At 42.3% G+C, this 13,619-nt stretch overlaps 4 protein-coding genes across 5 annotated transcripts; 3 read left to right on the top strand and 1 right to left on the bottom strand.

Moving 5' to 3' along the window:
* The first annotated feature begins 8 nt into the window (after positions 1-8).
* LOC120443956 (zinc transporter ZIP1) lies at positions 9-1,608 on the top strand. Its single transcript, XM_039623412.2, has 2 exons — positions 9-1,372; positions 1,427-1,608. The coding sequence occupies exons 1-2, from the start codon at positions 508-510 to the stop codon at positions 1,465-1,467; spliced, it is 906 nt and encodes a 301-aa protein (XP_039479346.1). The 5' UTR covers positions 9-507; the 3' UTR covers positions 1,468-1,608.
* Positions 1,609-1,961: 353 nt separating this feature from the next.
* On the top strand, positions 1,962-3,159 carry LOC120443952 (zinc transporter ZIP2). The gene is made up of 2 exons (XM_039623402.2): positions 1,962-2,985; positions 3,047-3,159. The coding sequence occupies exons 1-2, from the start codon at positions 1,965-1,967 to the stop codon at positions 3,085-3,087; spliced, it is 1,062 nt and encodes a 353-aa protein (XP_039479336.1). The 5' UTR covers positions 1,962-1,964; the 3' UTR covers positions 3,088-3,159.
* A 481-nt stretch (positions 3,160-3,640) lies between these two features.
* LOC120455525 lies at positions 3,641-13,601 on the top strand. Of its 2 annotated transcripts, none has more exons than XM_039641859.1 (3): positions 3,641-4,407; positions 11,879-12,839; positions 13,464-13,601. In XM_039641859.1, exon 2 carries the CDS (start codon positions 12,240-12,242, stop codon positions 12,744-12,746), a length of 507 nt encoding a protein of 168 aa, XP_039497793.1. In that variant the 5' UTR covers positions 3,641-4,407; positions 11,879-12,239; the 3' UTR covers positions 12,747-12,839; positions 13,464-13,601. The 2 variants fall into 2 exon arrangements, with proteins under 2 accessions (XP_039497793.1, XP_039497882.1); XM_039641948.2 differs by lacking the exon at positions 3,641-4,407 and adding an exon at positions 10,640-11,001.
* On the bottom strand, positions 9,243-11,299 carry LOC120444146 (the record flags this gene model as incomplete). Its single annotated transcript, XM_039623713.2, is given in 3 exon segments — positions 9,243-9,925; positions 9,927-9,954; positions 11,211-11,299. Coding segments are annotated over 3 exon segments (159 nt in total), but the record flags the coding sequence as incomplete, so codon positions are not given.
* Positions 13,602-13,619: the final 18 nt, after the last annotated feature.

Raw genomic sequence — 13,619 nt, 5'->3', positions numbered from 1 at the left:
AAATATTTTACAATTTTCTTTGCTTTACTTGCATGCATATGTTTAATCTGAATCACGAAATATGTTAGTATTAAGCATTTGGCAGCTATATTGCGAAGTTATCAGGCGAAACTGTCTCCACAAACTGGTGATAGCACATAGATTCCTGGGTGCACAAGGCTTTGCCTGCCGTTGGCAACAAATTATTTGTTTTCGCCGGCTGAAATTTCAGGCTGAAATCTTCCACTGACATTCTAATGCGGCAAAACAGACCGAGCCAGGAAAATAATGGCTAAGTGGCAAAATATGTATGTTAAATCGAAAGGTAGATAATGACTGAAAGATATCATGCCGAAATTTTGCCGTGTACCTTTTGCTAAAGCCCTACGCTCGACCAACTTAAGTCGAAACCCGTAAGCTCTTAATATAAGTAAATATTTGAGAATTTGCCGATACCTACAACTACTAGATATCAAGTTTACTATAAAAAGTGAATGGCATTATATCGCGACAGTTACTCCGTTTGCAATGGTAGACCAACACCTAATCGTGGCCAAGATCGTGGCCATTGTGGTGCTCTTTGTAGTGACCCTGATCTTCTGCTTTATTCCGTATCTTCTGGATCGCTTCTACAAGTGGACCCAGCGACCCGAGAACAATGCTCGCGAATTTAAGGTGGTGCTGTGTCTGCTTAATTTCGGCGGAGGTGTTCTCATAGCCACCACCTTCATCCACATGCTGCCGGAGGTGATTGATGTGGTGAATGCCCTCCAGGACTGCCACATGCTGGACCCTACTCCCTTCGGCCTGCCGGAGGTTCTGCTCTGCACTGGCTTCTATCTAATGTACTGCATTGAGGAAACTATGCACTTCGTGGTTCGTCGGCGGCAGCAGAAGAAGCTACGGGAGGTGATCACGATCAAGGAGGCGGGCGAGGAGGAAGAAAGTCCTAAGGAGCCCAACTGGCTGCGTGGCCTCGGAATTATAGTTGCCCTCTCCCTGCACGAACTCTTTGGCGGCATGGCCATAGGGCTGGAGATGACTCTGAGCACGGTGTGGTTCATGACCGGAGCCATTTCCGTCCACAAGCTCGTTCTGGCCTTCTGCATCGGCATGGAAATCATGATGGCCCATACCCGATGGCTGCTGGCCGTGGTATACCTACTGGTCTTCTCCATCGTAACTCCCATTGGTGTTGGCATCGGAATTGCAGTCAGCGAATCTGCAGCGGCCAATGAGCCCAGCACGGTATCCGGAATCCTTCAGGGGCTGGCCTGTGGCACTCTCATCTACGTGGTCTTTTTCGAAATTGTGGCAAAAAAAAATGCGGGCATACGCGTCTTACTCTCTTCAGTAGCAGGGTTCGTCCTGATGTTTGGTCTCCAGATAGCAAGTAAGCATAAATGAAAGATTCAATGATTGAAAAATAACCATTATTCTATTTCAGTTGGAGAAGCCAAAGGCAAGAGCCATTTCACATGCCCCTAGTGGATATTCTAATATTTATAAAGAAAAACGATTCGATGCTTAGAACAATAAAGCCTGACAAAATGTTTTCCTAAATGGAAACAACACTTACTCTAATAGTAACTAGTTATTTACCTTTTTATGCTGCGATTTTAGTCCATACCTACGACCATTAAATGAGATCGACTTTAAATCATTGTATCAATAATATTATTCGATAAATACTTCCGATGTTCCTGCACACAATAAAACTGCCCTCAATCATAAAATTCCCAAAGAACCCCTGACCATGTTTCGGTTATCGGTGCGTCCGATGAGAGCCACCTGTCCAGGGAACGGCGAATTAGATAACAATACTGGGCTGCGAGGCTTGCCTGCTGTCTGCCCGTGAATCCGCGTATCAATCAGCGATCAGATTTCAATCGCCTCTCGCTGATATATGACTAGAAATACATATAAACCATCAGTCTGCTTGTGAATTTCAACCAGACCAGTCGAAGCTATCAACTCGGGACGTAATGATGAGCGCTACCGCACCAGTGCTACAGGATCAAACGCAAGACGTGGATCGTCAGGCGCTTCTGGTGGCCAAGATAGTTGCCATGGTGGTGCTCTTGATCATAACCGTGCTTTGCGGCAGCCTTCCCTACGTCCTGAACAGGTGCTTCCAGTGGACGAAAGTGAGTCCGGAGGAGACCCGGTCGTCGTTGGTTGTGCGATGCCTACTCTTCTTCGGCGGCGGAGTCCTCATCTGCACCACTTTTCTGCACATACTGCCCGAGGTAATCGAGGTAGTGGAAGCGCTCCAGGAATGCGGGTCGCTTGCCCAGACGCCATTCGCCCTGGCGGAAATGCTGCTTTGCACGGGCTTTTTTTTGATGTACGCGTTGGACGAGGTGATGACCAGCCTCGTGCGGCACCACCAGCGAAAGCTTAGTCGAAAGGAGTCAGTGGCTAGTCTGGCGTTCGAAAGAGGACGCAGCATTCGGCACAGTGTACTTCTCAATCCGAAGGCGAAGGAAGAAGTGGAAGTTAGGAATATGTCGCCCCAGCCGCCCAAGGATCACAACGGCCACTCGCACCTACCCGTGCCATCGGACGAAGGAACCTCTGCCAGGGGCCTGGGCATTATCCTGGCCCTGTCGCTTCACGAACTTTTCGAGGGCATGGCTATTGGTCTGGAGGGCTCTGTGAGCACTGTGTGGTTTATGTTTGGAGCGGTCTCCGCCCACAAGTTGGTGCTGGCCTTTTGTGTAGGCATGGAGCTTCTGGTCGCACGTACACGCAGTTCGCTGGCCATCTTGTACCTAATAACCTTCTCCATTGTTACGCCCATTGGTATCGGAATTGGGCTGGGCATCAGCCAGCATGTGGCAGCGGGTCAGCCCAGTCTGCCATCCGGAGTGCTCCAGGGCATCGCCTGCGGAACCTTACTGTATGTGGTCTTCTTCGAGATCCTCACCGAGAGCCACGCCGGTTGGAGGGCCCTTGTGGCCGCCGTGGCGGGATTCGCGCTGATGTTTGGCCTGCAAATTCTTTGTAAGTGATAACTGCTTGACATCCTTGATGGGATCGACAATTAGGATTCTTCTTTTTTCAGCTGAGGAAGCTGAGAGCGATGGCAGCCTTACCTGTTCCTAGGATGTTTGACGCCACCCCAGTGTTATACAGTTTCGTCTATATAAAAGCAAAAGTTTATAAAAAGAACAACAAAAAATAAAATAATTCCTAATTGTAGGAAATCTTTTTATTTCAATAACTTATTATAAATTACGTAGAAGAGCTTCAATTGAAATATCTTAATCACCTGTTCAAAATATATTTTAATTTTACACTGCCCAACAAAGGACAATTTCCAACTTGTTTAGTCGATAATGCTAGCTTCAAGCGCAACATTATCGATAAAGTTGGCGGTGAATTTGTTTTAACAGACAAGATAATTTGAACATCTGTGGGCTAACGTAACAGTGTTATACGTTAACAGTATACAATGAACATTACCCATGCATTTCTTCATATCGCATTAAAATTTGAATTACTTAACTTTATTAAATAATCGCAATTTAATGGCGAATTACATTGTATATCACTGTAACAATGTTTTTTGGAAAAACACTTTTGCCTATATTCCGATACATGCTATCGAAATTTCAACCCTCGACGGGCTGCGTTAACAGCCGCTGTTACGGCAACGGTCAGATGCTGTTCCAATTGGAGTGCGAACGGTCGAGCGGTGCTTGTGCGAGAGCTTTTCCGACATTTCTATATTTTTGAGGGCCGTGGCAGAAGAGATAGCCTATTTTTCTCCCGACAAAGCGTGTTAAGTAATCAATTGATATCCTGCGATTGGGTAAATCGAGTGTTCAGCCCCGATTCCAGCGTGCATTTCGAGAACTTACGGACGCAATTTCCGCACTCGGGTGCACTGTGCTTTTGTTTATACAACCTCCGGTCGCCCCACATTTTCTTGTGAACTTGTGCCGCCTAGCGGTGTTGTCACCGCAGAAAATCGAAACTCCCTTACAGTGGGAGTGACGCAGGGCGCAGCCGATAGTTAACAACTTTCCACGATAACCTGAAGTGTGCGTAATATCGCTTAACAAGAGTGCTTGGCAGGTTGGCAATCTCGAGAGTCGGCCGCAACGAATCGAAATCGTGCATATTTATATATAAGCCAGCTGATTCGTACGTGTGCTGCAGCGTATCCATCCCACTGTGCAAGGGTCGAAACAGTCGGGCGGCAGAAATTCATAAAACAACAGCTAACAAATTCGACGAAGAGACATACGCAAAAGAAACGAAAGAGAGAGCAAGCTTATTGGGTTTTTGTTATACTCGTCTGCCCAACAACAACAATCACTTTAATGTAAGATATAATGTAAAATAATGCAATGACACAGGACCAACACACAGCATTGGTTGCAATTTAGCACAGAAGTCACGAATTCATCAACTCAGCAGGTGAGAACCGATTAAACACAGTTTACTTAATATTTTGGGGGTTACGTTGACCCTGTTTGCATTTCGTGAACGGTATTTATATACAAATATGTGTGTGTGTATGTATGCATATACATATGTAATACGTAATTCGCACTGGAAAGTCTAAATTTATGACGAATGTTGTTTTCTGTGTTGAGTTAACAATTTTTGATTTATTTTCGTTGCCTCGTGTCCACGACCTTTTGATTCTATGAATGAGAGCGGGCTATTTATAGGTCGATAGTTTGGACTAGTTTTGGCACGACTTACGTTTTCCATTAACGTTAAAAAGGCAGACGCGATTTAATAACACGTTTATTGTTTTGTTCCAATCGAAAGTGGTTGCAGTACCAAGTGTAGTGACTCAACAGAGATAAGACAAAGAAAGCGGGTGTAGAGTGCTATATTTACTGGCGTACCATCTTCATATTCGATTTGCCAGTAGGGTATTAAACGGGCCTAACCATTGCAGGTATTCAAAGCCCAACAGTTATTACCGCAATGGGATAATGGCTGTTACCACACAATTCAATCCCAAGCACTCTGAAAATAAATCTAAAAGTTGGGGCTCTGACATATCTCGCCGCCACACCCTCCCCACTTACTCCATTTATGTACACAACCCGAAGGTTGGGTGTGGGTGAGGTTGGTGACTCTGAAGGACGAATGCGGAAGGATGCTGGTGCTGGTAGACCTCAGAGAGTGCAGCCCAGTTTAGGGCATTCCGCCGTTTTGCTGCTCCAGTCATTTGGCCTTTACTGCCTTTGACTTCGGCACCATCCAAGCCAACTCCGAACTCGAAACCTCGAGAAGTTCGAAAAAAGACTTTACTAACTGTACAGCTTGTGAGTAAAAGATTGATAGGCAATTGCAAGCTCAAAAATATTAAGGATAAGCTTTATGCAAAAGCAAACTTGACTTATCATAAAATAATTGCAAGGATGTACATGTTTGACCCAGTCAAAATAATAAATGTTGAAAAACCTATAGGTTCTCTTCTACTATCTAACCATCTTATTTAATTAAGACCCTGACTATATACTTAAATATATGTATACGCTTTTTTGTCTTCGATTTGTGGCTCATTCAGCGTTGTGCAAGTGTGATTTACTGTAATCGAAAACCATTCTCTTGGCTGGCGTCCTTGAGCTCGTGGCTTCTCTATTTGTACGCAATCCGAAGCGAAATGTGTATAGATTACTTGGCTGCTTGGCTCAGAAGCCATTGACCCTCAATCGGCAAAGGCGGTTTGACTTCCAGTCGGCAGTGCAGGGTAGCGGGGAGGGGGGAATCCCGAAAACATCTGTATGTATCAGCTGACAAAACCGGTAAGACCTTTGCATTCATTACGAGTATTATTATTTTTACCTCGCTGCTTATCTGTTTTGCCGCAAAATGTGTGTCAGCAGTGGATGGAGAGGAGTCCAACAGCTGATTCCCAGAACCGGTTCTACAATTCGAGTGTCGTCTGAGTGATTTGTAACGCAACTGTGTTAACGATGCTAATTGCTCTAAAGACGCTTCATTAGTTGCCCTGTAATTACATGAATTACATGAATTACCAATGGCTTAATTATCATCCAAATTGGCCGCCGAATTAAGCAAAGCATCCACATTTTCCCATGCATGCTTGCAGATCCTTGATCTTTTATATTTACCATCATAAAGAAACACTTCTAATGCACAGTCTCGTAAACGAATAAAATAGTTGCAAATTAATTTTTCTTTTTTTTTATTTGAGCTTATCTTATCTACGCGGAGAACGCACTACGTGGGTCGAATGCAAACATTTCACGGGCCGCTGTGTTTTTTTTAAGTGTTTGACATTTAAGTGTATAAGATGGGAATTTGCTGAGCAACAAAGTCGCATTTGATAAATATATTTATATAAATCGCTTTTGATGAATACTTACTTACCCAACACGTAGCCTACGGATAAGGTCAGCATGCAAGTATTGCATTCATCTTCTGCGGCTAATCCTGTAAGGACTTTACTTCGGGCACGCGAACAATCCACCTCCTTAATTCATTGCAGGCACTCTAAACATTGAATAAATTAAGCAAATTGCACGAGTTTAAATTACTAGGAGTATTTTATAGCAGCCAGAAAATATAGGCATAACACATACATTTTGAAACCTTCTCACTGGTTTTCATATGCATATTTTCGTTATTATATATATTTTTATGGCATTTCAGTCAATTAATTCTGTATTACAACATTAGGTTTGAGCAGAAAGTGTATACCAACTGCGACTTGCCAGCTTCCCCTTCAGTTTTCCTAATTCTTGAGGGTAGAGTACCCTAAATCCTGAAGCATAAAATGCGCCGGATAAAAGACCGAAACCGAAGACATGCGACGGCACTAATAATGTCGCTGGTAAATTTCCATTGCGTCAAAAGAACACAAATGTTTAGTGGTGGCAAGCGAGTTGGGCACTTGGAAATTAAAAACTCCCGATGCACATCCAGTGGCCAGAGCGATACGGGAGATGTGAGTGAGGAAGACAGAGGCAGCTGGGAAGGGCAGGGAAATCGCTGTTCAGTCAGTTCAATTTGAAACTCGGAAGGAACAACAACTGTCGAGTGCAGAAACATTGAAGCCAACCAATGATTTCGTTACAGAGTTGTGCTGAATTGATTGTTTTTGTTGCTCTTTGCCGATTTGTTTATTGGACTCGGGTCCAAGATACCCAGTAAACACAGTTGACAAAGGAACGAGTTTATCGCCACCAGATACATTGCGCGTAAGTGGGGCAGTTTAAGCCAAAGTCCACTCCCTCCTAGATGTCGCGTGATCATCACATGGATCATAAAAGACCCAAAATCCCAAATGTTACTCAGGAAAAGCTAAATACAATATCAAGAATGATCAGTATTCGCGGCTTTAACGTCTTCGTACAAAATCCAGTATGAATTGCACTTTGACCTGTACCTGTAGAGTGAAATAAAAACAAGAGAGAACGCTATAGTCGAGTTACCAGACTGTCTCATACCCATTACTCAGCTAGTGAAAGTGCGAAGGAGAGACTTCAACACTGACAACAAAAGTGAATTCAACCAAAAGTGTTTCTGCAAATCGATAGAAATTTTACCTTTTTTGTTTTCAGTGTATGCTAGCACAGTAAACATCCTCCGGACAATCGCAGACTGCGTGTCGCGCTGATAAATTTGAGTTTTGCGAATTTGGCGCAAAGAAAACATCATTTGCAATTACATCATTTTCCGTCGTCAAACGACCTTCTCACCCATTTTTCCGCACTGTGCAACAGTGGCGTATCCATTATCCAACCTTATCTGGAATTTTTAAAAATGGCAAGGCGAAAGACTCAATTTATTTCTCAATCTAAACAGTTTCAAACTATGGTTCAATCTATTATGAATAATGGTTGCTTAATTATTGAATTAATTAATTATCGCATTTATTGAACAGTGAAGACAGTATGATTTATTGATTGTGATTCCGGTATAAATAATTCATAGCACTAGTTTCGATCGGTCTGCCTATTTAAATGCGAAATCATTCCTCTTAGCGCTAAATCTTAGTAGTTATTGTTTTATTCTAATTTACATTTTGATTTGCAAATTGCATTTCGCATTCAACCTTTTCGGCTCCGTTCTAAAAGCACGTGTCAAGAGCAGAATTAAGAAAATCAAAGTCACCGCAGCCTTGAAGTTGTTTGCACGCATAGCCAAATGTCCGCCTTTTGCCAAGTTGCCCTTTTTAAAAGGCTGCAAAACAAAAAAAGGGGCTGAAAAGAGTGCCAAAACAAAAGGCTTTGTTCTGATTTTTTGCAATTTTTAAAGTACCCTTAATCACACAGGGAAATTAAGTTTCAGAACTGTGCCAGTTTTTATTTATTTATGCCCTAAATTGAAAGTTAGAGAGCATACTTCCTATGTTATGACTATAAAGTTTATGTAAATGTAAGCACTTTCATATACATATGTGTATGAAGCGATTGCAATTTAATTATCAATTTATAATTATAAATTATATACACAATTTTTAAAAATCCCTTAAGCTAACATTTTTTATTAATTTTACTATAGTTTGGTAAATTCTACATTTCGAGAGTCATACTAGTTCACCCTTACATATTAAACAGAAAAGTTTAAAACCGAACTCAATACAGTTGCTTGTGTGTTTGCCTAACAGTTTGAAAGTGCAGGCCCCATTTTTGACATTTTTTAAGAGATGACATTGCTGCTGATGCATTTTGTTTTTGCTATTTGTTGTGCCCCATGTGCTTTGTGTGTGTGTGCCTGCGCTCAGCGACACCTGTCTGTGTAAGCCGTGTGTGCACCTTATGTTTGTTAAATGCAACCAGCGACCTCCTTTGTGACTTTTTGCGGTGGCTTTCGTGTCGAGCTTTCTGGGTGCGGCATCAGCCCAATCAAAAGTGGTTTTGCTCAAGTGGTAGGTCGCATTTTTCTCTGGGTTTGGTATAAATTATAACGGTATGGTAGCAGTAACTTAGGCTAACTTAAGAAAAATGAAGGCCAAATTCAAAACATTAAAGAAACGCTTCACTAAGAAAAGGGGTTCTTTTAATTTCCTTTTTATAAAACAGAAAGTAAAATCAGTATATATCAGACATAGATTATATAGATATCCTTAATGAAAATGTGACGTCACTATTGTTGCAATGCCCAATAAACTCACTTATAAACAACTTCCGAGATTATGGTTTGCTAGAAATTTAAAAACATTTAAATATTTGAAAACAAAAATGTAATGAAGCGAGTTGTCTTTAAAACGGAATCAACTTAATTCAAATAACATTTATTTCAATTAAGCACACAAAGAACAATTTGAGCTCGTGGTTTGTTTGCTTTCTTGGCCTTAAAATATACTTAAGTTTAGCACTTTCCGAAGGCGATAGCAAGATCTCAAGGAAAATACCTTAAAGCGTCACATAGTGGGTCAAAGGGTTCAAAGGACAATGGTTGTTGGTAGGGGCTGCATACTCTCCTTGGATTGACACTTTTAACGGGCAATACAGAAAGCGATTGTGAAAAGCAAACTCAATTCGGTTCAAGGTGACCAGCTTGTCCTTGCCTCAATTTCTAATAGCGGGCAGTCAAACTACATTGTATTAATAACTCCTGATCACCTCAGAGCATTTTCTCTGTATAATCAAAAGAAACAACTAAGAAAATGTAACGCATTTAGACCCAAATCTTTTTTTAGGCCCAAATCCGTCTATACATTTTGGTTTTCCCAGGTACACTTATAAAGCACTCCATAAACACAGTAATCAGACCAGTAACGCAATTTCGATGGCCTAGGTCAGCATCAAATGGGTGCTATAAAACTTATCGCTAACTTGAAGAACGTACAATGAAATTGCCTCATGTTTAACCAACTCAAAGAACAACGCAAGAAGTTATTTTGTCTTATCGCCGTAATTATAATAGGCAATTTGAGTTAACATGTGCCCAAAATGACTGCTTAATCCTTAGTTATGTGCAGCAAATGATAAAATGAAAAATCAGAATGTTCCAGATCATAAATATTTCGAGCTGTCGAATATGCAACATTATGCAGGAGTAGTTGTTACCATTCATAGCGAAATTAAAAATTCCTAGCTTATTAAATACCAACAATTCCATTATACCAACAATGCATTTCTTAAAAAAAGCGTATTACAAAAAATTAATTTGCTGGACTGTGAGATGCAGATATCATTCTTGATATCATTTTTGGTATGTATTAAACGTTCATGTTTTGCTTTCATTTTTGACAGTATTAGTCGAAGTTCAGCTCAACAGGTACAAGTTTCGGCTGGGTTTCTTTGTCTGAATTTGTAGTCTTTTGTTGTTGTAACTAGAACAGCAATTACCCACAATCACATGATTTGTATACCGCGCTACAGAGGCAAATATGTAGTTCTCCACACCCCAATGCCCCTGTAGATGCCAGGCTCCGTGTCCAACACTGACCACTGACCACTGCCAAAAGAACCGAGGAGAGCGCGTCACAAAAGGTTGGCATGTTGACAGACGCCGACGACGCGTGTGTCATTACAAACCGACTCCACAAGTAACCGTCCGTGTATTTGTGGCTGCACAAATATGACAGATATAGCAAATACTATATTCCCGACGCTCTTTGATAAGGAATTTATTAGATTAAGGCATGCGATAGCTCTGTGCTCCGTGCTCCGTGCTCCGTGCTCTGTTCCGGCGTAAGTGGGTTTAGGTTTAGTCGCTCTTCCGACGAGCTGCGGGTCTGTTGTTCTTCAATCCCAGCCCGAATTGACTTGAGTACAAGTGCGGGACGGGACGAGACGAGTGGACTCCAAGGAGACGTTGGCGGCTGTCTCGCGGCTCACGGCTCACGCGTTCCTTTGTTTTCGGCCATTGTTGTGTAAATACGGACTAAGCAAGATGTGGACTTCATGTTTCGAGCACGATGTGCTCTACAAAGTGAAAGTGCTGCTTGAACCGCGAGTGCATTTGAAAAGTGTTGCATGCCACAGGGCGCAGCAGATGGTGCTGAACTAGTTTGGATCGAGATTAACGAAAACGCACTGCGAAGTGGGATTTATCTGGCAAAAAAAAGTTCATGTAAAGTTGTTAGCCTAATTCATCGTTTCGTTTACAACTCCCCATTTCCGCAATCTCTCGATACGTGGGCCTAGACACTTGCTTATCGCATCGCAACGAATAAAACCATTTTCTGCCAATTATACTATAAAGATAGGCAGCCACTTTTAGCCTGAGAATCGCTATCGCCCCACACGCTACAATTTAACTATAATGATCTGTGTACTCACAGTAATCGTGATCCGAATTTGATTTCTGATAAGGGACAATTTCGTTGTCTACCCAAAGTCGCAGCCCAGACAATCCAGACAATCGCGTTTTAGAAATGAAAATCTCGGCAAGTAAAGCACGTTGCTCCCTGTTCACTCAGGTTTGCTGTTTATATCACCTATCAAGCGTTGAACTTGAATCACGATCAGTTGGTCAACATACATATATTTGTCACACTAGATGATCCATTCAGAAAGCGAATATAATCGTATCGGCCTTAAGAAAACCTTAGAAAATGGATTAACAATTTAAATGGTCACTAATTACTTACATATATCTTGACAATAGTAAAGAAATACATTTAGTAATATTCTAACATTTGTATAAAATTAACTGGTTTTGAATACTAAATAATTGACCTACATTAATTGATTAAAGCAACACGATGTGATGCCCCACATGCCAACAAAAAGGCTGTTCCTCACATCTTTAAGGAGTTCTATGCTCGGGAACTTAATTCCCCTTGAAAATCTCGTATTGTTGCTCAATCGAGTACTTAAACATAAGATGAGAACACCTTGCGCATTAATGCTCGCATTGAATATACATATTTATATACTAGATTTATTTCTTTTATTAGAGGAATAAAAACTAACTGCTGACCCCACTCTTTCTGCCCCTCTTGCAGCGTTTGGACTAAAGGCTTCCAGTTGGAGACGAGGATCATAAATCATTATCTGGCGCCAGCGAGGAGGCGAGAACAGTGAAAGCAGCGACTTAGTTGCTCCACCAGAGACGAATTAATCATACGCCGCGTTGGTCGTCACGCCGTCGATATAAAGATATAGATATACAATGCCTGCGAATCCGCCTCCGCACCACGCGCCGCGCACTTGACACGGGGAGTGGCAGAGTAGCCGGAGAAGCCACTGAGGCCAAGTTTTGTGTTCGATTTGTGTTTGTTATTTTTTGTTCGAGCTAGCCGGGCGCGCTAATTCCGTTGGCAACGAAACGAAAAGTGTTTGATTTTCGCGAAAACAAAGTACCGTATGTGGCTGCCACGGCAAAATCCGCTTACTGGCAGCACAAACTGCTACAACAACTGCATCTGCAACAGCAACACCGGCAACACCAGCCACATCAGCAGCAACTGCCGCCAGTTGCCGTCAATTATCGCTCAATATATTCTCCGTTGGCCTGTGATAAACCCCCTAACGTTCTTAATGAACGACCTTCGGTCCAAGTCATTCTATCGTGCAGGCAAACCAACATCTGCAGCATCCGCATCCGCATCGGCCGCGACCACCAGCGCCAAGTCGTTCGACAAGGGCCGTAACAACAATCCCCGTACTTACAACAACAGCGGCAAATCGAACAAGGTGTTCCTGCACTACATACCCCGCGACCCGCGCCTAAGAATTTTCAACAAAACCGCCACCCTGAATAAACACTCGAGCCGCACTTTGAGCCTCAGCGAGCTAAACATAACTGAAGATCTGTGCAATTATGGTGAATTGATTGGCGGCGGTGCCGAAACAGTGAAACTGTGCCAGTGAAATCTTAAGAATATCAATATACGCAGATCACCGATTCAATTTGTTCGATTCAATTTGTTGTTGGCTGTTGGCGTGCGAAGAGACTGCAGTCGGGTAAGTTGGCAACTGGAAACCTAGAGGGATAAATCCAAAGTCCTTAGAAAGGCTCCCATTGGATCTGGTTAGTACGCGCACTATCCGATCAGTCCGATCGTTAATGATTTGTCCTTATTCAGCCTGTCTATAGCAGTCTATAATTAAACGCAGACGACCATTTCAGGGGAACGAAAACAAAATTGGTTTCAAAATATTCATTTTCGGGTACCATAATTATTGGGGGACATCAGCTGCCGTCGCGTTCATGTGACGCACTTTGTTTTGGGACTGCTGTAAAAAGAAAGAAGAAAGACATTCTCTCTTGGTTCTCTCGGAATGCTTTCTGTTTTCTGAGGTCAAGTTGAAGGCGCCTCGAAAACCAAATAAACGAATTGCCAAATGAGCAAACAGTTTCTGCGCGGATTTTTGAACGAAATGGTTTCAGGCAGATGTTGTTGTAGTCGCGCGATTGGTCATAGCGATAGAAAATTGAGGTACCAAGCTTACTACTACTAGTACTAGTTGACTGGACAAGTTTTTAAACAGTTTTGGTTTTTATCAGCGATAGACTGCAGTTTAGATGGGCTATGAAAAGTTTAAAAGTCGCCCCAGTGCTAAGTTCCATCTGTCTCTATCTTTCAGTTACGCACTGCAGTTGACCAACAGAGAGAGGGAATATTTACCTACCGCCTACTTAAGAAAATTTTGCTGAAATTTAATGCAAATTGTGTTCACTTCCAATAATCGCTTGGACAAGAAAGTGCAAATTTTACAAAACCTTTTTATAGACGTAGCTGA

The sequence above is a fragment of the Drosophila santomea genome, chromosome 2L (assembly GCF_016746245.2).
Source record: "Drosophila santomea strain STO CAGO 1482 chromosome 2L, Prin_Dsan_1.1, whole genome shotgun sequence".
In the NCBI taxonomy this organism is placed as follows: Eukaryota; Metazoa; Arthropoda; class Insecta; order Diptera; family Drosophilidae; genus Drosophila; species Drosophila santomea.
The sequence above is the reverse complement of the archived record's forward strand: the minus strand, read 5'-3'. Positions and strand labels throughout refer to the sequence as shown.